The sequence below is a fragment of the Thunnus maccoyii genome, chromosome 21 (genome assembly GCF_910596095.1).
Source record: "Thunnus maccoyii chromosome 21, fThuMac1.1, whole genome shotgun sequence".
NCBI classification, from domain to species: domain Eukaryota; kingdom Metazoa; phylum Chordata; class Actinopteri; order Scombriformes; family Scombridae; genus Thunnus; species Thunnus maccoyii.
Window position 1 is genome coordinate 5,164,400 of NC_056553.1, and position 25,833 is coordinate 5,190,232.

The following is a 25,833-nucleotide window of genomic DNA, read 5'->3' on the forward strand; positions in this document are numbered from 1 at the left end:
CCCAATGTTATCTGGGTCGACACTGTGTTTTCATTTTGTTGAACAAATAATACCTTCGGAGGAACTCATATTTTACTGTAGGGCAAAACAGCCGCTTTAGGATGCCTTGATGTGAGTGGAATGGACATTGTGCAAGCAGCCACAGAGCTGACAGTAAGCACAAAATATATTGGACAGCTAACAGCAAACAAAGCCCCGAGGATGGATGGATGGATGGAAGTCCGATACACGAGCATTAGCCAATCGGAGTACCATGTCATGTCGACTAGCAGATGATATGATGATTCCTGTATTCTCACAGAAAGACACACTCATGTATCTCATGTATACAGGGTGTAATTTGTTTTGAAGGATCTCATTATAAGGAGTTTTTTTTTCCTTTTGAGTTTGTAGAAGATGATTATGTTATCTGACAGCCCATTATTTTACTAAAAAAGGCACCACAGGTAGGTTTTTTTTCCTCTTTAGCGCTATTATAGAACCTAAACTTTCCAAAGTCATGAATTCATTTATTTTTTTTGTGACTGAAATATGTAAATAAAGCAATATCTGGTGAAATTTGCATTCATTTGGATTGATGGATAGAGAGGAAGTCCAGCTTCATAAATATGTATTGACAAGACAGAACATAATGAGACATTTTTTAAATGAACAAAAATAGCAACTTTTCAAATGTCGGCATGTAAAAAGTTCAAGTTGTGTGTTGTGTTGACAGTGGCTTCGTGGGAAACTGAAAAAAAAAAAGAAGTAAATTCCCTCAAGAATAAACAAACAAAAGAAATTGAAGAAAAGACTGAAGGCTGTAGAGTGAAGGCCGCAGGCAGTTTTTGAGTTTGTATGTGAAAATCTGAGATCGAAGATATGTCGCTTTGTCTTTGCAGCGCGCACGTTTGTCACTCAAGTGGTCAATGCTGTGATGTTCTCACTTCTTAGAGAACAAGTATCTCTGTGTCTTCTAATGATGCAGTTGTTTCTGTATGTGACACTCTTTCCTTTCTCTTTTTCAGCTGTGGTGGCTGCTCACACCGACTACTTCCTTTATTACAAACAAACAAACCGCTGTCAGGAATGGAAAAGCTGATGGGAAGTTTGAGGGACTCAGCTGAGCCAAAAACGCAAGTTTGGTTTAGTCTAAAAATTCAAATTAAATACCTATTCGGTTTTTAATGGCAAAGTAGGCAAAAATTAAATCAATCTCCTGACAATTACACAGGAAACCCAGTCGACAGAAATAACCTGATGTTGTAATTGATTTTATCTGATTAAAAACAAGACGATCAGACTGTTTTTTCTGTACATGGGTCTAAATGTCAGTTTGCAGAAATAGTGCAAAACCTTTTTTTTTTTTCCATTTAATAAAAGAGGCCATAATTGTCAGGTGTTAAAAGGAACTTTGGCTAAATAAATTATTCTAAAACTGGAAAAAAATGATGATTGAAATCAGAAACTTCAACATCTGATAAAAAGAATTACTAACCAGAGCTATGAATCTGACCAGACTTTCAATGCTCAGCAGTTTCCAGCTGTGCTACAGACATTTTGTTCAGTACAGAAACAGAGTAAGACTGTATTGTAGTCATAAATGCATATATAGTCTGTTGACTGATCTAAACATGATTGATATACTCTATGTGCTATTTTTGTGGAAAGTAAAAACAGAGAAAGTACATTCTTAAACTACCTTTCCGACATACTGCAGGTCCGACCCGGTGTACTCCTCCAGCAAAAAGAACTGGTTCCACATCCAACCTCGTTTGGAGCGCCTGAGCGGCACACCGTTGGCGTCCTGTCCTGTCAGTCCTGCGGACCCCCTCCGCCCCCCTGTAGTCCTTCGCAGGGCCCTGAGTCCGTATCCTGGAGAGCTGAGGTGAGCCATGGCCCACAGCGCCATCAATACGTAAACTTTCCTTCTATCCATGCCCACCACCACCACCACCACAGCCTTCTGTCTTCTTCCCCCTCAGCGGTCTGTGTCCAGCAGTCTTTGGTCAGAGTATCGGATCAGTCCTCATGCTGTAATCTACTGAAGCAGGAAAGGTTCCTCAGTCTCACATAGGGCGGCAGCCAGCACCTGGAACATTTACACAGAAAAACAAACTGTCAATACTGGGAGGGGAGGCGGCAATTTGTTACTGCACAAGCTCTTGTTTCTTAACCTGTAGTGAAGACCAACTCAGTGAGTTCCAAGCTTTTTGAAGATGCGGTACGGTTGAAAGTCAAGGTGGGGAGTAGAAAGTAACCAGGAGACACGGACTCCTAGATATGTGCTTCAAGTTTTTGTTAAAAATCAACAGTGAATGAAACCTTGGAAACAACAACACAACAAGAATAAGAAAGTTGAACCACAAACAAAAAAAACACAATGAACTGTAAATGACAAATAGCAGAATTGTTTAAATGGAAGCAGTTGCCTCGGTTTTACGGAGCGAGTACTAACTTTCACCCTCAAATCCCTCTTTTCTTCTCCTGTACCCTCATTTCCAGTTTAGATATATCGGCTCCTAAGATTTTGACCTGGTTTTGACATTAAGCTTTTTGGTTGTTAAGTGATCCCTCGACCGTGTTAGCATGCATGCTGTTGACGAGGTTGTTAACATGACACTGTTAATTTCATTTCAAATACATGAACCAAAGTGACATAATCTAAATTCAAGAAATGGGAAGGCTTGACAGGAAAAACGTTACATTAAACAGGGGGATTTTGTGCAATTAAATACAATTTCCTTGCATTAGGAAGAGAACGAGAGGTGCTGAGGTGACATTTAATCCAAAATGGAGCCAAAATCCAAGGCCAATAGACAACTTAAAAACATAATTGCTTGCAGCCCTACAATTTTGTGTTTATTAGTTTAACTGGAAGACCTTTCGCTTCAGGTTTGGATGTCTTGTTTACACTTTATGTTTTTCATTTCCCTTTGCTTTCAGACTTTTTGGGCCCCAAACCGACCTCCCATATAGTGCTGAAATGATTACTTGATTAATTGCGTAATAATATGAGGAAACTGAATGCCAACAACTTGATATCAAGGTCATTTATTGAGGTAAAATGCCAAACCTTCGCCGGTTCCAGCTTTTCAAATGTGAGGATTTGCAGCTTTTCTCTGTTATACATCAATATAAATTCAAGATGTTTTGGTTTGGGGAGTTAGACAAAATAAGCTATTTGAAATTCTGGGAGTGTTTGCTGGGCTTTTTCAACTATCTCCTGACATTTTATAAACTAGACAATCAAAAAGTAATCTACAGATTTTCCAGTAATATAAATAATTGTTAGTTACAGTCTTATTTAGGTCACATCTGCAGTAAATCTATACCTATAAACACAGAAATGCTCAAAGCAGAAGATTTTGATTAATCAAGTGAAACCCAGGCATGAAACCAACACGATAAAAGTGATGCGGAGAGATCTGACAATATGTAACACAGCTCTGACTGCACAGCCCCCCCATCCACCCAAGCCCTGATATACATTCATGTGCACACACATACTGTATGTTGAATGTCAGTCATCTGATTGATGGGCAGGCTGAGTGCTGCCTAACCTGATAAATATCAGATTAGAAATTTTTACACATCAATGTATAGGCTTACATCTTGTACTGCACATGTAGAGCTACTTTATCTGCATTAAGCCTCTGAATCAACATCTAATGGAGTGCATGGCTCTGCGTGGAGCGGCCCGTTCTATCTTTTTAAACAATCTGCCTCGGCACACTTTGTTATCAGACCCAGCAGAATGCCAATGGAGACCCTGGGCAATGTCAACCCCAGTTTATTACCTTAAGATCAGTGTAAAGATACTGAACAAAATGACTGTTTGCAAACCACAGAGAAGGACCCTGATGTGGGCAGCGGAATATCTTCACTTTACGTCTCTCAATCACTTCTCCCACCCATCCCCTTTCTTCTGTCTCTGTCCGTCATCCTCTGAAGGCCGATACAACCTTTTTCTATTTTTTTTTCTTTTTTTTGAATTTGCCAGCAATGCACTGGCAAATGAAAAAAAAAAAAAGAAAAGAAAAGAAAAAGGAAACGGAACAAGAGGAACAGCGCAGGATGGAGGTGGAGGAGGAGGAGGGGTAGGTAGAAAGAGAAAGAAGGCCATGTATTCTGCTTTTGTTCTCATTATTCCTCCCTGGCTGGGCGATATCCAGGCCGCCAGTGTTCACTGGCTGGGGTTTGGTAGGAGGGTTATCAGTGGTACCACTGGGGAGTGTCTGCAACGTTCCTCTGTATCGCACGCTCTCAGAAGGCGGATGGAAAGGGATGGGGGGGAGGGAGCGTGGGAGGGGGGTTGGAGGGTGCAGTCTACCCCCAATGTACTGTATGGCAGGTCTGGTCAGCTTCCCCCTCACACGGTATGTTGGGGAATGAGAAAACGATGTCTCTGGACATGAATTAAGTACCCTGACCTGCATGCAGAAGTGGAGCCAGACAGACTGAAGGGAGTGAAGGAAATGGAGCGAGAGAAGAGGAGTGAGAGGAAAGGTGCCGGTTGAGGTTAGTAGAGGCGGCGGTGCTGTCACAATACCGCAATTTTTGCCTTGGATACGAGTGCTAAGTTTAGTATCTGAAAATCTGATACCGCAGAAATAAAGAAAAACCATCAAGCGGTGTCACAGAACAACCACTGTGCTTTATCCAAACAGATGTCTCACCACATTGGCTGAGACGGCTTTGTAGCAACTTTTTGTACAGGGGTTTTGATGTTGACTGGGTTTCTTTGTTGGCTCGATAAACAAAATACAGTAGCTGCATATTTCTCACTCCTGTGCCAGTCTGTCAAGCTGTATGTGGTGAAGAAGGATTTGGTTCAAAACATAATGGAGAGTTTGATACAGTTGTGTGTTTTCAGCTATTCTGTCTATTCTGCTGGCAGAGGTTCATAAAAACAGTTTGACTGTCTTGTTTATTTTCACTCCTACAAGCCTTTCCCAGAGTCCACTGAGGGTACAGCCTCCGATGACATGTAAAGACTCCTGTCGACTCATAACTCCTCTTCATCAACAATGCTGTGATGACAGCCACAGTCTATGGACGTCATAGACCACACACACACTCGATGAAAACAGGGAGTGGTAGTTCTAAACTTATTTTCACAAGGTAGAAAGAAGGGATAAAAGAGACAGAAAACACAAGAATACAAAGTGTATAAACTAGAAGATGTAAGGTTATAGATGAAATCAAGAAAACAAGACAGCTGACTAGTTAGCACACAAGCTCATTCACCTGCTAATTAGCTCACCAGCTGTATTTTGTGAACATTTAGGGCTGCAACTACTGATTCATCATTACTATTTCAATCAATCGTTTCATCTATAAGATATCCTAAAGTACAGACAACTGCCTATCACAAGTTGTCAGAACCCACGTGTAGGGATGGGTATCAAGAACTGGTACTAAATTGGTACCAGTCCCTGACTGGTAAGTACTGAAATATTGATAAACTCCTGGACAAACTGTGCAGCTACTGGTATTTATGTAATGTTAATTCATTCTGACATAGCTGGCGTAGGTGGCGGTAATGCTCCTTGGTCGCAGTTTACAGCACACAGTAACTTAATACGATATAGTCTCTATAGTCTTTTGTTTGATATCACCCGCAAATGACGTAGCATAGTTAGCAAGCATTAGCTCGGAGGGCTAACTTGGCTTGTTTACTATATTACAAGAACATTAATTTTTTTCCCCATCGTCCAGTCGATTGGTTGAAGAGTAGGTAGAATTTTATTCGACCAAGATTTTCTTTGGTTGACTACAGCTCTAATCGTTATAAAAATAAGTCTGTAGTTATTCACTCAGGACACAGTTAGCACTTCTAATTCAACTGTTATGTTTGTAAATAAATAACTGTTGAATCTTTTCACATCTTTTTATGTCATGTCTTTATTTAGCATTTAGCAGTATAAGCAGTATCAGTATCAATATCGTAATTGATAAAATCCTAACGATACCCATCCCTACCCAGGTGACAACTAGACTAAGGATCTGAAACCGAAAGTTTTCATTTAAGAAGCTGTAAGCAAAGAGTTTTAAGTATTTGCTTGATAATTAACTTAAAAACGGTTGGATTTTTCTTATCCGTTGATTCAGCGCTACATTATTTACATTTAGACAAGTTCTGGTTGGATACTGATAGTCTAGGTCTCACAAAAAAGCAGCCATCTCTTCAATTCCATGGCTCAGTTCAGCCTGGCTGTATTTGTGTCAGAAAACATCAGGTATCACCAGCATTGCTTTTGAATTCACAAAAGCATCTAGCATTGTGCCACAGCTCAGGTAATTCTTCTGAACCTTTGCCATTCTTTAAACAAATTCTAATCCCCAGTGTTTGTTTACGTCCTCTAGATGTGACGGTAAAACAGTTTCGGCTTGCGAAACACACTTTGGCGAAAGTTTTTGTCATCAGATGTAGTTACCCTGACAACACTGAGGGGCAAACGGGTAGAGAGAGAGAGAGAGAGGGAGTTGAAGGAGAGGTAGAAACGTCCTGTCAGAGCAGCGTCAGCAGTCAGGCTGGGAGACCGGCCCATCCATTACGCTACCTGTCTTCCAGAGGCAGCCAAGGCATGCCCTGCTTTCCCCTTATGAGGCAAGTTGCGGGTGGTTGAAGCTGGGGGTTAGGTCCCCTCTTTCTATTTTCCCTCATGCGTTGCAGTTTATAACACTCCCACCCTCCACCTCACCCCAACCTCCCCCCCCCCCCTCTCCTGCCTCCACATCCCATCCCCCTGCCTCAGCCTACTTTGCTTGCATAGGCCCAAGCTGATATGCATTATCGCTGGGCTTTTCACTGAAAGCCAGTCACTTTGCATGTGTCCTCTGCCTGGCTCAGCACAGGGGAAGGAGGGGGTGAAAGACTCCCGGGTCAACGGTGCGTTTGCTGATGGAGGCAGGTGAAAGTGAGATGGACTGTCAGGCTTCTTAATAACGCCCGTAGAGGAAAAAAGTCTCTGAGACCAACACTCTCTACTCCCTCTAAGCCGCAACTCTCATGGCAGATGCTCTGTTTCCTATCCAAATTTACTAGATGACTGTATGATTTTCCCCTGCTCCCTCTCCCCCTATCTCTAATATTTCCTCTTTTATTTCCCTCCCCCAACTCCCAGCGCACTCGATTTTATGAATTTACTTAATTGACGCTGGTGAGGAGCATGTGGGACTCTGAGCTATTGATTTGCTGTAGGCTTCAGCGTGGTTGGAAATACCAGTCGGTCTCTGGGGTAGACTCATGAAGCTTTCTACCTTGAGTCCCCCAGCACTGGGAAGCCGGCCTTTTCAATGGATTTCTTCATAATGTCACTGTGGAAAGCTAATGCTTTCAGTGTATGGAAGGCTCCGCCGTCCCTAAGGACCGCTCGCCCCTTGACCACATTTGTCATACCCTGGAAGCCATATTGTACAGCTCCCTGCTCTGATAATTCTCTTGACAAGGGACCACGACCAGGAATAAGTCAGCTAAAGCTTTATTTTTGCTACGTCAAAAAATGTCACAGCCGGTTAAGAATGCTATGGTGCCACATGTAGCCCAGTGGCTATGACAAAAATGCCTGCCTCTTTACATTTGTACTGTGTGAGAGTGAAACTGAGAGACAGACGGAGGGAGACTTAAAAGGATAATTCTGGTTTATAAAATCTTGGATCTTATACTCGTAGCTTTGGACTTGAGTCACCAAGCGTATTTCAAGCGAGACATTGATAGGAACAAGACAGTTAGACAGGTTTTAAATGAATAACTAGGTTAGCCACACTTATCTGGAAGGGAAAATGTAAAAGAACAGTACAATTACTACTCAAATTGCTTGTTGGAAACATCGATCACAGTTAACAGACTGAAGTCCTGGTTCATTTTTGACCTACTGTGCTTTATTCCTGACATTTCAGGGATGCAAACCTTTGGTTTTACCTCCAAATAAAGAAGCAAATTAGCCTGATAACCTAAACCTTCTGCTTCACACTCCATCAGACTTTGTTTCCAGATCCCAGCGATTAAATTTATGAGTAGCATGTTATTATATCCAATGAAAATGAACCACAGTTGCAATAAACCGGAATTTCCCTTCAAATAAATAGAAACCGGAGCGCCACTGTACATCCACGGCAGAGAAAGTGAGAGTGAGTGTTCACAGCCGTCTTCCTCGAACGCCCGTCGCTGTAGGTGATTTTTGAAAAAGAGCCACAGGTCTCGTCTTTCCCTGTTCGCTTTCTCAGGGAGCACCGTCGTCATAATGAAGGTGTGTAATAGAACATGACACCATAATTATATTCTCTCAGTTAAGAGGCAGTGTTTACAACAAGCACAAGGCTGCCTTTATTTTTCTCCCTCCTTACACACACTCACTCCCTCTTTGTCTCGCTCTCTCGCCTGCCCCGTCTTCGCTTCATATCATGTGCCATTTAATTGCATTAAAAAAAAAAATGCTTGATGAAAAAATGAAAAAAGTAAATTGCTTTAAATTGCCTGTCACAGATTGTGCGGAGTTGCCATAGAGCAATAAGACTTGGTGCATTGTGTTTGGGTGCTGGTTAAGAAAGATTAATGTGTCTGCTGCCAATTTTCGAATGCCCCGTGATTCTACGCTCAAAGAATTGCCTGGGATAACATTTTGAATCACAACAATTAGCTATTAAATGTATCTATTGGTTTTTATCAAATGCAGGACCATGAGGATAGAGACAGGGACACAGCAAGTTACACAAATGCATTTGTCAATAAATATTGGATCTGGCCAGCTAATGGCCTTCCCAGTGCACATGTGCTGTTGAACACAATGGGCCTGGGTGGCATTTTAGCCTAATCTAGACTTGGGAGTGACCTCTCAGAGTAGGCTTTCTCATCTCCTCTTTTCTTCTCTCCTCCTTACCTTCTTCTACCTCTCCCACCTTCTCTTCCTGTTTTTTTTTTTTTCCCCCTAACGAGAGATATGAGCGACACGGCAAAGCACCCTATCGCGCCCGTTGAGCCGAAGACTTCCACAGCAACCCAGAAAGAGCCCCGGGGGTGCAATTAAAAGTGAGAGAGGAGAATGTCAGCCAAGGGGGGTGAGCAAGGGAGAGGAGAAGGGATGAGGGAAGGAGGGGGGGAGAGGGAGGAAGGTTGGGCACTGGTGCCACAGGTAACATGGTCATGTTACAATCCACAGAGGAGGCCCTTAAAGGCTGTTAATGTGTGGAGGTGTCAGCAGCAGGTTGTTCCACCATCTTTTCTGTCTCTGGCCTCCTCGCTCGCCCTTCCACCCTCCCTCCTGGCTCCCTCTTGGACTCGGTTTGTTAAGAGGACTCAGACTCAGACAAGGTGTCATTCACAACCCATGTTATGCTGCTCGCTGGTGAAATTTTACAGCTAAATTTGGGAAACCAAACTCGACCCAAATCTAGGGTTCTCCATTTGTCTTATCGCCCATGTGGGTTACTGGTTCACAACAGATTTCCCAATGGCAAAAGATCAAAAACTGGGTAGCTGGATGAACTTTTGCTCCCTAAAATGTAGAAAAACAAGCCTCATGTGTCCCTTGTCCTTGCAGCAACGTGGATACAGATGCGACCAAACAAGGAAAAAAAAAAAAAATTCCCCCAGAATCCTGTCAATATATATCGATCTTTTGTTTAGCTGAGAAACACCGTCTAGACACAGTGCCGCATTGTCTTGAAAATAACTTCACCCCCCCCCCCCCCCCCTCACTCCAATCTGACATACAGATGCACACGCCTCACAGATTAAGGCGAGGAAATTGATCACTAAAAGGAGATTTCAGACAGATGGAGGATATTACCACAAAAGAAAATATATATATATATAAAAAAAAAATCTACGGATTGAGGAGGGCAAAATCATCATCATAAAATGTTGGCGAATAAACAGCTGAAAATCCCCCGGTCAAATTGGAATGCAGAGATGAACTGGAATTCCTGACTGAATGTCAGACACTGTAGAGCAAAACACCAGAGTCCTCTAGTCGATATTAGGATTCAACCTGCAACGCTGGAATACCGCAAAGATTTAGTTAACGGTTCTCTAAGTCCCCTTTCTGCTTCTAAATAGCACATTAAGTTTCCTTCCAAGATGTGATACCAATTTACCAATATCATCAGGCTGTTTCTGGATGTTTATCCACAAATTACTAACATATCACAGGCCCTTTATTTCAGGAACATTGTGATGTAAATTTTAGGTGACAGCTCTTTCTTCACAAAAAAAAGGACACATGGGTGCTTTGGTATGAAAAACTTTCCTGATCATACATGAATGTGCTTTTGACTGAATGACAGTAATCCAAACAAATTAGCTCATACCATCCCTGTCAGACGCAGCGGTGTGCCCACAGCATTCATCCCGATGCGCCACTCCAGAGCTCACTGCAAACACATTACCTTGCCTCGCTGCCCAAATGCATACCAAATAACCCATATAAATCATACAATCTGGGCCAAGTCAATGAGAGCCCCCCCCCCTTATTTTCCCTGTTTTCTAGTTCTTTCCACCATGCCATCATTCAGCAGAGCTCGCATCACTCAGTCCGAAGCTCTCACAACCGTCGTCGGAGTGGCCCAGTTTAGAACCCACAGAGGGCTCCTGAAGTAACCCTTCCTCTAGTGTACTTGATTTTATGTCTCCACAGTCTGGACTAAATTGCGGGTTGCCAGCTCTCCACACACTGCTCTGTCTCTCAGCTTGCTGCCTTTTCTTTTCTCCCTGTTGTCACTTTGACAAAAACAAAGATGGGTTTTTTTTTCTATGAACTTGCACCAGTGTTTCTGGCTGTGTTTACCATCAAGCAACTGGGAGGTTGAAGAGAGAATCCTCTCTGAATTCACTACGGATTTACTTAGTGTATTAGGGCAGCGTTGTTTTGTCCCAGCTCTAGTGCCAAATAGTGACTTTCAGCCCTGAAATATGGTTTTGAACTGTGCCATCATAAACAACAGACACTCTCACTTTTTAGTGAACAGTTTCTGATTCCACTTCTCCGAATTAATTGACTAAATGGGAGCTTAAAGTCATTATCTCCCCTCGCCAGTTCTCCAATCCTGCGCTAGGGGCTAATAAATGGAGGTTTGATTTCGCTAAATGTCCTCTCGCGAAGATTAATAACGCCTAGTACCCTGGTGGCAAACAGATGTGGTCATCCTTGCTCCGCGGCAGAACAAATGGGCACGAGACATCCTCGCACATAAAGAGCAAAGGAATAATAGCTTAATGGCCTTCATCCGGTGACACGTTAGCGGGTGAGACGTGCTCGGTTGTTTGCTTTTTCCTGTGTGTTCACCAGAGCACATGTTTTGTCACCAGCAGCCTTGTGGTCTGACACAGCAGCTCTCTTTCTGAGGGACTGACAATGGCAGAAGTGGTGGGGTGGGGGGGGGGAGAGGGGAGGATGGAGGAGGCTCAATGGAGGGGTCTGCTGGCTTCCTGCTTTCCCCACTGTGGCCTTTGTGGTAATACACTGGTGGTTATGGGAGCCTCCGTCTCTATGCAAATCAGTGTTTGCCCTCCCGAGTGTTTGTTTGTGCCATGTGCAGTCGAGCACAAGAGTCTGTTTTTTCTGTACGTTTAGCCTCGCACAGTCTGGAGCCAAAAGGCCAGAGCTGCATCAATGTAGGAATAATACTCATAATAAATCTGGTAATTAAAAGCTGTTATTTATATATCAATAATGTTGTTTACCGCTTAATAATATCGCCCTACCATTATATTAGATCATGCGGCAGTCGTTGCTTTTAAATGAATAGTGCGTCTCTGGGAGCAGATGCATTGATTGGACTACACAAAGGTCAAACTTGGCGCAGTGAATTGAAAATCAGTGAAGGAGCTGTGTTCCCACGTTTGTCTCAGCCTCCCCGTTGTGACAATTACATGAGAGGGAACGACGTGGAAGCACATTTCCATCCAGGCGTATATCGACTGTAACAGCGGGTCAGCAGCAAGATGGCTACAAACACAATTGTCACACAACACTAAATAATACATGGAGCTAAAACAAAGACATCACACACCTAAAATATGGCCCTAATAAAAAGCCGCACAGAGGAAATGTGTTCCCCCCCCCCCCTCTCGACTAAGAGTAATGACCTTTCCTAGAAGCCCACCATAAAATAACACAGCGACAGTTAGGAGCTCCTTGTTTTTACATTATTAATAGCGGAGGCTTCACACGCACTCGTAAGCTAGAGATGCGCGCCGATACTCTGGCTTGTTTTTGACTGTTCTTAAATTGGACAAAAGTCTCTTACACTGCACCCGACTAAAACTACTGAGGCATTCGGGTGTTAAGAAAGCCATTTGTCACAGGCAGGACTTCTGCCGGGGATATCAGCCCGGGCTCGGGATAAAAAAAAAAACAAAAATAATGCGAATTGTGTGAATACCATTCAAGAATAAGGCACACAATTTGTGGTGACATCTGAATTCAAATGCTCTGTATAAATACATATTTTCTTTGTGGCGCTCCTCCAGAAATGAAAAGGGGGGATATTTGCTGGCTTTTCATTTGTCGTGGTATGTTTCTTTGAATAGATTTTTTACAGTATCGCTGCTAAAATAAGGGTTCGGTTCAGCCAATCACATCAAAAAGGGGATTCAAGCCTCCTCTGAGCTTGAACAACAGACGGACTTGATCTCCTCTGACCTTAACTGTGACTCATGTTTATTTACCTCGGCTAGTTATTCCTGAGGGACAGTGGCCTCATCATTGAAATGAGCGCCGCGATGGGTTTCCTTTTTTATTGCCACTCCTGGGAACAGGACGACTCTAATGAACAAAGATGCTTGATTGATCCGAGTTAGCATTTGATTCCCGGAGCACCGCCCGGACACACGATTCAATATGCTGGCACGCCGGTGGAGCACCCCTTGAACTTTGCTGTACACACATCTTTAATCACACTCACCTTTTCTGGTGGCTGGTGTGACTTCCAGCTTATTTGTAATTACCAAGCTCCTCGGGGGGGTTGGCTGAACAACAGGCCCGGCCATAGGTCACGGAGAGACACTGTAGCTGGCCATATGGGCTCCGGGCCCAGGGGCAGAGGGAGAGTAGGTGGACGCCGGCGCTGGCATCGGGAAGTTACCAGAACGGGTCGGGGCGGGCGATTGAATTATTCGGAGACAGGAGACAGCCTTATCGAGCAGAGGCCACATTGCACTGACGTTTTCACCTCAGTTTCTATTTCCCATTTCACACCTGGACTATTGCCAGATAGGATATGTTCAGCCACCTCGTTTTTTTTTTTACCCCGATATTCACAATCGCCAGCCACCAGTCAAAAAGAGGGTATAGCGCGTTATCTATCACCACCTTACCACCCGCGGCACCCTCCCCTCTCTCCCCCTGAACCCTCTCCTGCCTCCTCCCTCCTCCCTGTTGTCACCAGCGCGGCAGCAGCATGGTGTTATTACAGATAAACAATCAATACTGCATTAACGTGTCCACTGAGGCTACCTGGAGTTAAACAGGCAGACGAGGAAAATAATTCAACCCAATGTCATGGGCGGACTTCAAGCAACTAATCTTGCTCATGAACTGGCAAACCGATATATATATATGTATTGAAAATTCAGGCCACTTTCTTTCATTATCCTCAGCCATCATTTCTTTGTGTTTGAGGTCACCAGATACATTTCTTTTCCTTCCTCTCCTCACTGGTCACAGAATGAAACCCCACTGCATTAAAGAAGTAATACCCTACTTTATAGCAAAGGTGACCATGGATATTGGAGAGCAGGGACCCATACGATCGATTTGGAGCGAGGAATGGAAATTTTAACATGATTCCCGGCCAGGCATTTTAACTCAGGAGTATTGGAGCCTCTCTTTTGATGATTGCTTCCAATCCAACTCGCTACTCCCATTTCAAAATTCTGATGACGTCTTTATTTAGGAAAAAGGGCAGCGATGTGAGGCAGACCCCTGGTGCCCTGCTGATAGCTGTGTGGTCCTGTTCCTCTTTGCAAAGCTTGTATGCAGCAAATTTGCATCTACATTCCCAACGCTGCCCATTGAAAAAAAAAAAAGAAGGCTTTTTTGTTCAGAACCTCTGTGAAAAAATGAAAACAAAGGCGTTCTTATGAAGAGGCCCGACAAATAGTCCCTGCCTCTCCGTCTCCCAGACTGGAATTAAATACTCCTCATTCCATCCTCATTCATTAGCCCCCACGCCCACAACCCTAACACCATACCGGGGGTATGAAATACCTTGCACACACACACACACACACACACACACACAAAATAAAGGAGTTGGACTTGGCTGAATGATTGCAGAGACTGTTTACTAATACTGCTGCTCACTCTGCTTTATTACAGAGTGCCAGGCTTTCCATTACTGCAAAGGGAAAGAGAAAAGAGGGGAAGAAGGAGAGGAGGAGGAGGAGGAGGAGGAGGAGGAGGAGGAGGGAGCAGGGACAGAACAGAAAAGGAGAGAGAGGGAGAGACTGCCAACGTCAGATTAAAAGAAGAAGAAGAAGAAGAAGAAAAAAAAAGAATGGCTCAGTTGATTTACACCTTCATTACTCTCCCCTAACTCTGCTTATTGCAAATCATGATGCTGCTTTATGAGCTGAATCCTCTATTACGACAAGGCCGGGAAGACAGTGCTTTAGTCCATAAAGCAACCGTACAGTAACCGCCACCCGGCAGCACCCAACCCACTCATCCTACCACCCAGCTGCCAAGGGATGGGGGGGGTGGAGGTGGGTGAGTGGGGGGAAGGGAAGCAAGACAGAAAAACCAAGCCACTGACGAAATTTGGTCCAGCGCACAAACCCGGAGCTTGGCATCTAGTTCAGATTTCTCTGAGCTCTATGCCAAAGAAGTATGGGTTACTGAGCTCAAAGCTCTGCGGCTATGTCGGGGAAGGAACTCACAGAGAGTGTTTAACGTTAAAGTGAGCAATGCCATATTTAAGTCAACAAACACGTAGGGCGCTGGAGGTGTGTGTTTACTGCCTCCCTACCACAAACTGAGGAGGTGCTACTGATGCGTTTACTCTACAAGCTGTTGGGGGGAACATGGGTGTATTTAGATAGAGGACAGAATGTATTTTTGTACTTTTATTTATTGAACCAAGAGGAGGACTTGCTGTTTTTTTTTCTTGCAATGATTGAATTTGGGTCCATGTGTGTGTGTGTGTATGTGTGTGGCTAGCAGGTCTAAGAAGAAATAGTTGAGGAAGCCAGGTGCAAGACCTAATAAATCAGCAGATAGGATGAGGCATGTAGGTGAGCTCGTGTGTCAGTGCGCTGATATAAACAGGGCGCGGGTGCATGAGACACACTGGATGGAGGTTTGTTATGTGTATGTAACACGCTGCTCCGGCCTGGCCTGTCTGACTCCCATCTGGAACAGGGTTGACAGAAAAGTTGACAGATGCTTCACCAACGTCCATTATTTATGAGACTGAGATCCACACTGCATTTCACAAGTGTCTGCTTCTGCTACTGTAGGTCGAGTCCTGACATTGTATTCTCTGTGTGTGTGTGTGTGTGTGTGTGTGTGTGTGTGTGTGTGTGTGTGTGTGTGTGTCCACGCATACACACACACATACATCCACTTGCTTTCCTGTGTTTGTGTGGGAGGCTGATGAGTGGGTAGCTGAATGTACAGATCCGTTTTTTTGCTCAAATGCACGAGTGTGTGCTTACATATTTGTGTCTGCACATTTGCGTATGTCAGAACCCTAAGTAACCACTCCACCTGCCTCTGTGAGTCTAACCCTTGACCTCTGGAGTGTCACTAAATCCCTGCCAGACAGTCAGTCCTTTCAGCTCCTGCATGGAGGACCATACACCAGCAGACTCCAGCTCTCTTAAAACCCACTTAGAGGCTTACAGCTGGGAGGCCCGACCATCGGATTGAATTAAGGCTATGATTAATTGAATCTAGTGGTGAGTAACTTGAGTGACTGATGTCTCGTAGGACCAAAGGTCTAGACACAATGCTTCAGAATAAAGCTATATTCATTCATTCAGTGACATCACAGGCAGTTTCAGTGTGCCTCAGGCATGGATGGTTGCCTCTAATATTATTGCTTAGAGTGCTGCTTTAAGCTCAATACCACCGGCAGCTCTGCTGCTGCTGCTAAGAGGGCCAATGTTAATGAGAGGCACAATATAATTAATACAAATGGAATGTTTAATGCAATTTTTCCATTTCAAAGAAATTCCCCCGGCATCTTTCTGAACAACAAATTCAACTCTCTTACATTGTCCTCAGGCAAACAATAACGCAAGTTTGGCATTGCCTTCATTAGATCAAACTCAATTATTGCAGAGTGCTTGCAGCTCCTCTAGCACAGGGGTGGACGCTGAGGCCGCCTTCTCCGCCAACTTGAAGGTCCGCTGGCAGGTCCTGTCCCATTTTTCTTTGACGGACGGCGGCGTCAAACAGTAGTTCGAGGCCTTTGAGACCCGTACACATCCATTTGTCAGTTATTCATGTCAAAGCACAGTGTTCAGCTGTTGGAGGTCTCAAAGAATGACCTTTTCTCAAAGGGGACAGGTTTCCCCTCCTGTCTGAAAGATGCCCTGGGTATTATTCAGCCCAATACAGTAGCGCGCTGTTATTACTGCATGTCCCATGGTGCTGCAGAAAGCTTGTATTGCGTCCTTCCCAGAGGAATATACGGCCCCGGAACGGTACGTGCGCTTTGATTCGGCAGGTAGTTTGTATGGAGGTCTTTCTATTTCTCTCGTTCACAATGAACCATCCTAATGTTTTGAGAGGTAGCAGAACAATGGCAGAAACCTCTCTTTTTCACTCCGGGGATTGAAAGTAAATAGGACCTTTGCTGATGTGTTTGCCTGTTCATTTACAGAACCTCAGAATACAGCTTGCACATTGTACCTCTGCGGAAAAAAAAAAAAAAAATGAAAAGAAAAAACTCACAAAGGCATTCTGCAGGACAATAGCGCAGCGGAGGAAAACAGGCGCACAATGGAGTCCAGATATCATTCACAACATAGACAGGAGACCATTATCCTCAGAAGGAGGGGCCCATCTGAAGGTGACAGATTTGGGAGACGGAGGAATTGTGCACACAGCGCTGCCACCAAGACAACAGTCTCCCCCCCCTGAAGCCTCACCTATGAGGGACAGGGTTTTTTGCAGTAGCATAGCCCGCAATGTTGAGGTGTTACACGTCATCTGCAATAACCTGGATCATTACTCCTGGAGGCTGTTAGAGAGGAAAATCACATCACTCTGCTTTCAGTGCTGCCAAGAAAAATTGACACACTAAAAGTCACACACCTCAATATGCACATGCACGCACAAAAGGGCCCCACAAACAGCCTCACCTCCACCGTCCCCAAACAAACACATACACACATGTGTAATTACACACCCACAATCTATCACATACTGTCAGCAGTGACTGGGGGGTTAACATACCAAGTGGCATCCCAACTGCGTTCCACCAGCCAGTGTTGCCTGAAGCTGACAGCTCTCACTGCGGCTGCCTTGCAGGAGTAAAGTAAGCATCATTATCATCTTCTCTCGCCATACCTCTCTCTCTACTTGGAACAAGCATAACACTCTTTTAAAATCTTCCCTTCTTTTATCCACCAGCCGACCCCCTTTTCTTTCACTGTCTTCATTGTACTCCAGTCAGGCGCTAATGCTCCTTGTCCTGTGGCTGGACTCTCTGATCTCCTATTACCCTCTCGTCTTCAGACAGTCAATATTATCCCCCCCCCCCCCTCCACCCCTTCATGACCAATCCTCCTCTTTCCTATCCCTCCGCTTTTACAAAAGTCTCAAAAGTCAGACAGACAATGTTGACCCCCATCCACCCCACCTCCTCCACTCCTTCATGCACTTGCTCGTCTTCCATAGACTTATTAACTGGCTGTCATGTTGAGCAGCCTTCCCCCAGACAGTGTTTAGCGTTCCTCCGTCCACTTACTGCAGCCAGAGTTAAGCCTCTGGGCTTTGCACAGACAGGAATCCAACTAGAGGGGAAAGGCAGGACCTGCGGACATGATCTGTCTGCTGCACTCACTCACATTCTTCCTCCTGCACCAACTACCTCAAGGCAGGGCTGAAACACACACATCATACAAGGCATTACCTCCAGGTGGGTTGTTTTTTTTTTTTCTTTCCTGTAGGACAATGTAGAGCACCAGAGTAGCAGATGATGAGATTAGGAACATTTAAATATCTTTTTTTTTTTTATAAAATAACAATATTTAATTTTTTTAGGGTTGGAGGAAGAAAGTCACAAGACAAATTTTTCTTACTATAGCATATTTTGTCACATAAGTTTAATTAAATTCCATATTTTTTTAAAGTTTCTTTTTATACTAGTTAGAGAACAGATATCTTAACTTGTTCAGAACCCCATTATGTTCCAAACACCAAAAAATACTTTAATGGTGGATTTCTACTCTAAATGCACTCATCAATCATTGGCAATCAATAAAAATGGATTAAAATGCTTTATCATGTGTCATTTTTTTCTGTCCATTCCAATGGACGGAGAATGTTAACGTGAGAAACCACCTAGTAGTAAAAATGACAATAAGAGACCTTTTTTCAAGAACAAAATTTTTCATGAACAGTTAACTCATATCAATGCATAAAGTGATGCTGTGAACACATTGCATATTTATTTTTTATTATTTAATATATTGACAAAATAATAAGGGGTCAGTCCAGAGTGGTTTGTTCAGTTCATTGGGTTGTAAATAATCAATAGGATGCATTATATACATGTATATGTATGTATGTCCCCACCTATTAATAAACTTGTGGCAACACCAGTGTTACGGTAACACCAGACATTGCACAAGATGAGATATTCCTTGATGACGTTCAATATCTGTAGAGCGCTTACTTTGATCTTTAACGTTAGATTTTTAGTTTAAATTCCTAACTTAGTGTTAGGGATCTAGTCTTAGTCTTAGTTAGTCTAAGAGTTAGCGACGGCCGGCTTCAGGCTGCTGCCAGCGGGTCGTGTACAGCCGGGCTGTGGTGCACATAGACACGGGGACGAGCCAGAGGATGACCACCGCTTCGACCCAGAACTGGAGCGACCCGCCTGCTATCCGGAGAGAGACACGCTGAGAGCAAGCTGAGCAGGCAGAGAATGGGAGAGTTTCTGCTGAAAACAAACACCGAAACCTGGGGAGACATGAGAGCAGCTGCTCACTAACAGCTCTGTGTGTTTACAGCAGAGTGCAGGAGGGAGGACAGACGTCTCGCTCTGCTACTCTGTGCTGCGACTCTTTCGGTTTATAACTGTAGCGTCCGCTGCCTGAGTAAGTACTGATAACACACTTAATACTTTACAAATTAGAGTTTTTTTATTTGATGAACATGGGCACTGATACGCAAAAATGAACTAAATGGGTTTTATTTCTATAAAAAGCAAAACAACGGTTTTGTATGTAATGTAATGGGTGTATACCCCAACACCATGTAACACCAGTAACACCGACTACTACCTGTTAGCCTAATCTTGTATCTTGAGTACTGTTCAGTAACTTGCAAAACAGTCTTAAAAACCAACATGAAAAAGAATCATGATAAGCTAAAAAATCGTGATATGATATTTTTGCCATATCGCCAACCCCTACATCCAATCAAATTAGTCTGTGCATGTGGGTGGAGTCAGATGACATCATCATTGGAACGGTTGTGGGATCTGAACGGGTTAAAGTTTGACACTTCCCTATAAAAACTACGAAGGCGAGATGCTCCCAAGATGTAATTTTGACAAGATCTAATTTTTGATGAATGACTTTCTTAATTGGGAAACTTAAATCAGTGGGTACATTTGTACCTCTGCCAAGGAAGTTACATTTTCACCCCTGTTAGTTAATCTGTGCGCCGGCAGGGTGTCTGAAAAACTCATGAACAAATTTCCATGAAATTTGGCGGAGAGATTGTCCTCAAGCTACGGAACAGTTGATTAGATTTTGATAGTGATCTGGATCTGTGATTTTCACTATTAGATGATTATTGTTTTCTCCCCACACATATTGGATATAGAGATTTAATTCCAAATCCAATCCAAAGCCTAACGCTACGCTCGCAGGGTCAAGAAATCGATTTCACCTCGAATTTAAGAAAGGAGGAATGTTTGCCGTCCTTGAAGGTGGCTTCCTTCTAGTTTTTTTGCTCATATTTTAGATGACACCCAAAAAAAAAAAGAATTCAACTCTCAGGCTAAACTCGGCATTGTGTGGTAGCTACAATACTGGATTTGTCATCTGCCCCTTCCTTCTACACCCTCCCCTTCCCGGGGCAAATGGTGTAAGAAATGAGACGTGGCTGGTGGATAGACTTTCATGCCCCTGCTTTACCAGTGTCATTTCCGCAACTCTGAAATTGTGCCATGGTCTACAGGGCTTTGTTGTAAATCACTATCTCCCACTGTCAGACTGCAGTCTGCTGCACACTGTGGATGCCTGGCTTTCTGCTGCCTCCTGGGTGACTAATATATCTTGTTAAATTGTGCTGAGAAGCGTGCGGAGAACTCTACACCTTCCTTCTTTGTACTGTGTTTGTTTGCTTGCATTTGTGCCTGCCTCTGTGTGTGTGTGTGTGTGTACTTGAGTGTGCCTACTTCAAAATGTGTGTCGCTCTGCGTCTGTGCATCCGTGTCTATGCGTCTGCATTTCGTGACTGAATAGGTAGGTGGGTATGTTACTTTTGCAAATATGTTCACTAAACTCCGCGAGTCTGTCAGGCTTTGTTGGTAATTCAGTTAGATTGCTATTCAGCCAGCTTCCGCTCGACACCACCACAGTATCGGAGTTGTGAAGCTATCTCTCAGCCACTTCATAATTAGAAAAGCTGTGGAGCCAAGCCACAGTTTGAGAAGAGGGAAGAGGGAGAAAAAAAAAAAAAAAAAAAGCTGTTGGCAGACTGCATTATTCAACATTGGCAGCAATTTACTCTGTCTCCCACCCCAAAGACATGAATCTAAGTGATTTCATAGTCACATCCGTCCTAGTGTGCCATACTGTATAAAGCTGGACTCTTCTCTTATCACCAGTTCTTAAGCCATGCACTGTATACTATCAGCTTTATCCAGCACTGTACACACACACACGCCGCACACACACACACACCATATCTCCGTCTAACCGCTTTTGAAAATAGATTTATGAGTATATTTCTGTGTAATTGGTGTTCTCCTGCACAAAGCAGGGAGAGATAATTACCCATTGTTAAGTGAGGTGTAAACTGTCTGATCCATGTGTATTTATCTTCTCAGCACACACAGAGTAAAATAGGCCCTTTTTTTGGGGGAGGATTTAGGCAGACTCTACAGTATACCGTTCTACTCTCCTGGCCACCGTCCAGCTTTAAAATCCCTTTTGGTGAAACCTGTCGAGAAACAGCCTTTTGGCTTAACTGTATCTTGTCTAATTCGAACGTCTTTTTTTGTTTTAGTCATAGCAAATTCAATCTAGAACTCCGGTTGACCTTCAGAGGGAAGGTGACGCCAGCCGCCGCCGATAGATTTAACTCCAAACAGACGTCAGAGCGTCGGCGGGCGAGAAAATACGTCGTGGCTTATTTTGGGTTTTTTTTTTTTTTTTGTGCAATTACGATTCTGACTGCTCCGTAAATAGGTGTCCCTGAAGGCAATCTGTCTCAACAGTGAGGAGCAGTTGCCAGTCTGCCTGCAGGAGCTCCAACAGTCAAAACAAGCCTCAAGAAATAAAAGACAACAACGTCATGGTGTTGGGGAAGAAAAGTCAAATCTGCTCATTCCTTGGTGAAACAGCTAAGCGAGTCTGTCCTGTACACCAGGGGGCATTGTTTTGGAGATAGAAAAGAAAAGAAAATGAAAAAAAAAACCCAGTTGGGTTGGCACTGAAAGCAGCAACTCCCAGATAAATATTTGGCACAAGAAAATCTTAGGAGGAATCCCGGAGCACACGCTGTACAAACAACGTCATGATTTATTATCACATCATACAGACCGTGACTAATGCAGTCAAACAATCAAGGTGCGTCTAGTGAACTACAATGCCCGGAGGTGCTCTCCGAAGCCGCTGACTTCAAATGTTTGGTAAGCGAAGCACACGCGGAAGAGCCACACGCTGCACATGCGGGCTCAACAAATGTCCACAAGTATCTACACACACACACACACACACACACAGACACACACAGAAAAGGAAAGAAGGCCGTAGACATTCCCATAGGGGGGAGAGTACGCTTTAGCAGAGACAGCAGCCACTGGGACATGATTTTATTAGCTCCAGATGCCGCTGAAGAGAGGACTAGAAACGTTCAATATTATGAGCAGGACACATCACAATGATGCTGCCCATCTGGAGCACAAATAATGTAATCAACTTGGGTCACCGGTCATCATCGTCTGGCTGTCGGGTAAACCCACCATCCTGTGACGTCACCTCTCACAGGGACAGGCTGGAGCCGGCCGGCCGGCAGATAGAGCTTCTCCAGCTTTTTTGGAATATCCCTTAAGCTGCTGCACATGACCCGCGGAGTGAGGATATTTGGATATTTTTTGGGGGGGGGAGAAGAGAAAGATGAAATGTGAGGGACTGTCTTTTGTAATCTGAGCTCTGGTTTAAAAAATGCAGATGGCTCTGATGCGTCTATTCCCCTGCCTGTCAAATCAGTTCTGCAATATTCCTTTTAACATCTTCATACAAAAGCGCTCGCACAGTCCGGACCGTAAACACATATATATACACACCACGCTGTATGTTACCACACACACACACATGCATGCACACACGCAGAGCAACTCTATTTGCAGGGCCTTTAAATATTCAGTACCTGCCGTGTTTTCTGTATGACTTTGATCAGCCACAGATTCTACTCTGTCCCTTTCATCTCTGAACTTCAAACCAGCATATGAAAAACCTGGACCACAAAAACCTGTTCTGGTTCAGACAATCTCCTTTCACCAAGCTGCTGCTGCTGCTCTCTACCTTATAAAAACAAGCAGGAAGTCGTTGAAATATAGAAAAGAAAGAAGGAGAGGCGGTGAAGTTAACCCTGCTCTTGTTACAAATGTAAATGTACTTTTTTTCCAGAGCCGACATCTTTGCCCAATCTTCCCTGATAAGATAAGCGCACATCCCTGTTTGTAATTTAGAAAGTGTGTGTGTGCAGAGGAGTGATTATTGCAGAATATTCCCCCGGGTAGTTTGACAACTCCCCCAAACAACTTCTTGGCCGCCTTCTGGCATATTAACTGAGGCTTACATTGAGCCAGAGCAAAAAAAAAAAAACTTACATGGAGCAATCTGCAAGGCAACAGAAAGGACAGTCAAACTTTCTCAAGCACTAAATTCAATTTTCAGTATTGCACACGCCTATTAGTCTCACTACACCTCTCTCTGTCAATACCTGCAACTTCTGAGCAAAGAAGTCATTCTTTTTATAACCCGGCCTGTATTATTCAGCAAAAACCCCATTAAATATTCACAGGCACATAACTGATATCATCTTGTTGTCAATAAAGCTGGAGGACATGTTTGATAAAAAAAAAAAATAAAACTTGAGTCAACTCCAGCAGTGCTCTCCCAAAAGCAAGGCCTTTCCACGGATCTCTAACAGCTAGTGCAAATAACAACAACAACAACAAAAAGGCAGCAAAAGCACCACAGTGAGACTGCAGGCAACCGCAGATAGACAGTCATCCGCCTTTATCAGAGCATGCTGTCCCACCTGCATCGATTCGCATCCCGTGGATTTGCCACTGGCTGCAGCAAGATCATCGGTGGAAGAAGAGAGAGGGAGGTGGGGGGGAGAGGAGAGAGAGGGAGGAGGGAGGAAGGAGGGGGGGGGGGGATCAGCTTCACAGGTAGATTCAAGCAAGCATTGCAAAGGCCTTCAAGTTTCATGCGTGACAAAATACGGCAAATGTGCTTTTTATTTATTTATTATTATTATTATATATATTTTTTCAAAGCCCAGGCCTTGCTCGCATCACTTCAGCGCGGCGGGGCAGCACTCGTCGTGCACCTCCGTGCAGCAGGAGGGGCACACACACACGTTCTTGTCTCTCTCTCTCTCTCTCTCTGTCTCTCTCTCTCTCTCCACATCGACGTTCATCGGCGAAATGAATGAGAATTACGCACACATTCAACTGAATACAAAAGTTGACGAATCCTCTTGGCCATCGATTGACCCCGGCTATAAGTTGAACGAATAAGCTGTCAACGCGAATACAAATAACTTCCGATTCCAACTCATTTTAAATTCAAAGCCCGAAGTTATTCCACTAATTAGTCTACTGCGCACAGACTATATAGATTTTGATTCCACTAGCGATTTCATTAGAATCTATATAAGAGGATATCAAGCCTCTATATAAGCGATACAACTATTTCGCTTTGGTCAGTATGTGAGCAACCCGGAGTAACCCGGCTCGGACAATTCAAAAATAGGCTACAAATGCTGCAGAAGAAGTAACTAGTCGCTTATCGAGCGGCGAATATGTGCCACAAATGTGCCAATTTTCCACAGTGGATAGAAGTTGTAAAAGCAAAAAAAAAAAAAAAAAAAAGCCTCGCTCACCTTTTAGTGAAGTTTATTCTAAGAGGATATTTTTTTTCTCCTCTCCAGGCTTGTGAAGGCGCACGTCGGGAGCCAAGTGTATCCGTTCACTGCAGCTTTTTTGTTGCCCGTTGTTCCACCTCAACTGCGCGTCTCAGTCGCGCTGCATCACTTCTCGCTGTGGATGTCAGGGAGGAGGCTGAGAGGCTGAGGGGACTCAACCCTCCCATTGGCTGCCATTCACAAGTCCCCAGCAGAACACGGCGGAAAAAAAGGGGAAGGGGAGGAAAAAAAAAAAAAAAAAGACACACACATACACACACACGCGCGCGCGCGCGCGCACACAAAAAACAAAAGGAAGATAGAATAATGGGGGGATTACAGCTCCGGTGTGGCTGCATTTCAACTGCCAATAAGGGATGTTCAAGTTTAATAATAGGAGCTAAATGTTTTTGTGTGTGTGTGTGTGTGTGTGTGTGTGCACGCGCTTTCTTTACATTAGCATAATCCCTGATTAATAGTTGCAAAGTCAGAGGTTGAATGTGGGTTTAAATCAATCAATAAATGGTTATTTTTTTTGTAAAAAAAAAAAGCCTCCAGTTAGACTCGCTGCTTCCTATAAAACCTTGTAAGACGTAGATCATGTATGATTACAATAGCTAATTCAATTTGGATGGCTCTGCATGAAGTAAATGGATAAATGCACCAGCAGCTGCCAAGCCAGGACAAATTAGCATGTGTTTTATGATACCACCATGTTACTACTATACAATACTGTCGTTACTCTGCTAATAATAATACTTTCTCCACCACTCAAGACACTTTCTAGTGATTTTTTTAAACATATATTTATGTATTTATCCACTTTTCTGAATCTGATAGGCACTAATAAACTTAGTTTAGCTCTTAGACAATGAAAATGAAGTTTTTGAACTTATTATATAAATTAATAATCATGCTGTTGCAGCTATGACCATGCATCTGCTATTACTGCACTTCTACTCTTCTTATATTATTCTACTGCAACTATTGCATGCTGTTGTTTCCACTAACCTACTTTATGACTAGTGCTACAATAATGCTACTGCTACTGAAAGTTGTGCTAGTTCAAGTGTAATATGTGCACCAAATGATCAAATACACCCGGTTGGACCTCGATAAAAGAAATGCAGTGTAATACAACAGCCCTGCAATACAGCCGACCTTTATGAAGGTTACAATGTTCAGGTTTTTTTTTTTTGCTGAAACTGTGTTTGAGACGGAGGCAGTTAGTTTGTGGTGTTAAATTGCCTTAAACTTACAGTGTTTCTCATTTTATTGGTGAGAAAATGTTAAAAAATCT

General features: G+C 43.6%; 1 protein-coding gene across 2 annotated transcripts in view; it reads right to left on the bottom strand.

The window, feature by feature from the left end:
- LOC121888144 (cadherin-6-like) overlaps positions 1-24,678 on the bottom strand; it is a 59,518-nt gene extending 34,840 nt beyond the window's left edge. The window contains exons 1-3 of one of the 2 annotated variants that reach the window (XM_042399520.1): positions 24,513-24,678; positions 1,682-2,071; positions 1,478-1,528 (exon numbers count right to left, since the gene is read on the bottom strand). In XM_042399520.1, the coding sequence (XP_042255454.1) occupies positions 1,478-1,528; positions 1,682-1,918 (288 nt within the window). In that variant the 5' untranslated portion in view covers positions 1,919-2,071; positions 24,513-24,678. The remainder of the gene's footprint in view (positions 1-1,477; positions 1,529-1,681; positions 2,072-24,512) is intronic. The other variant, XM_042399521.1, reaches the window with a different exon arrangement.
- Between the last annotated feature and the right edge of the window lie 1,155 nt (positions 24,679-25,833).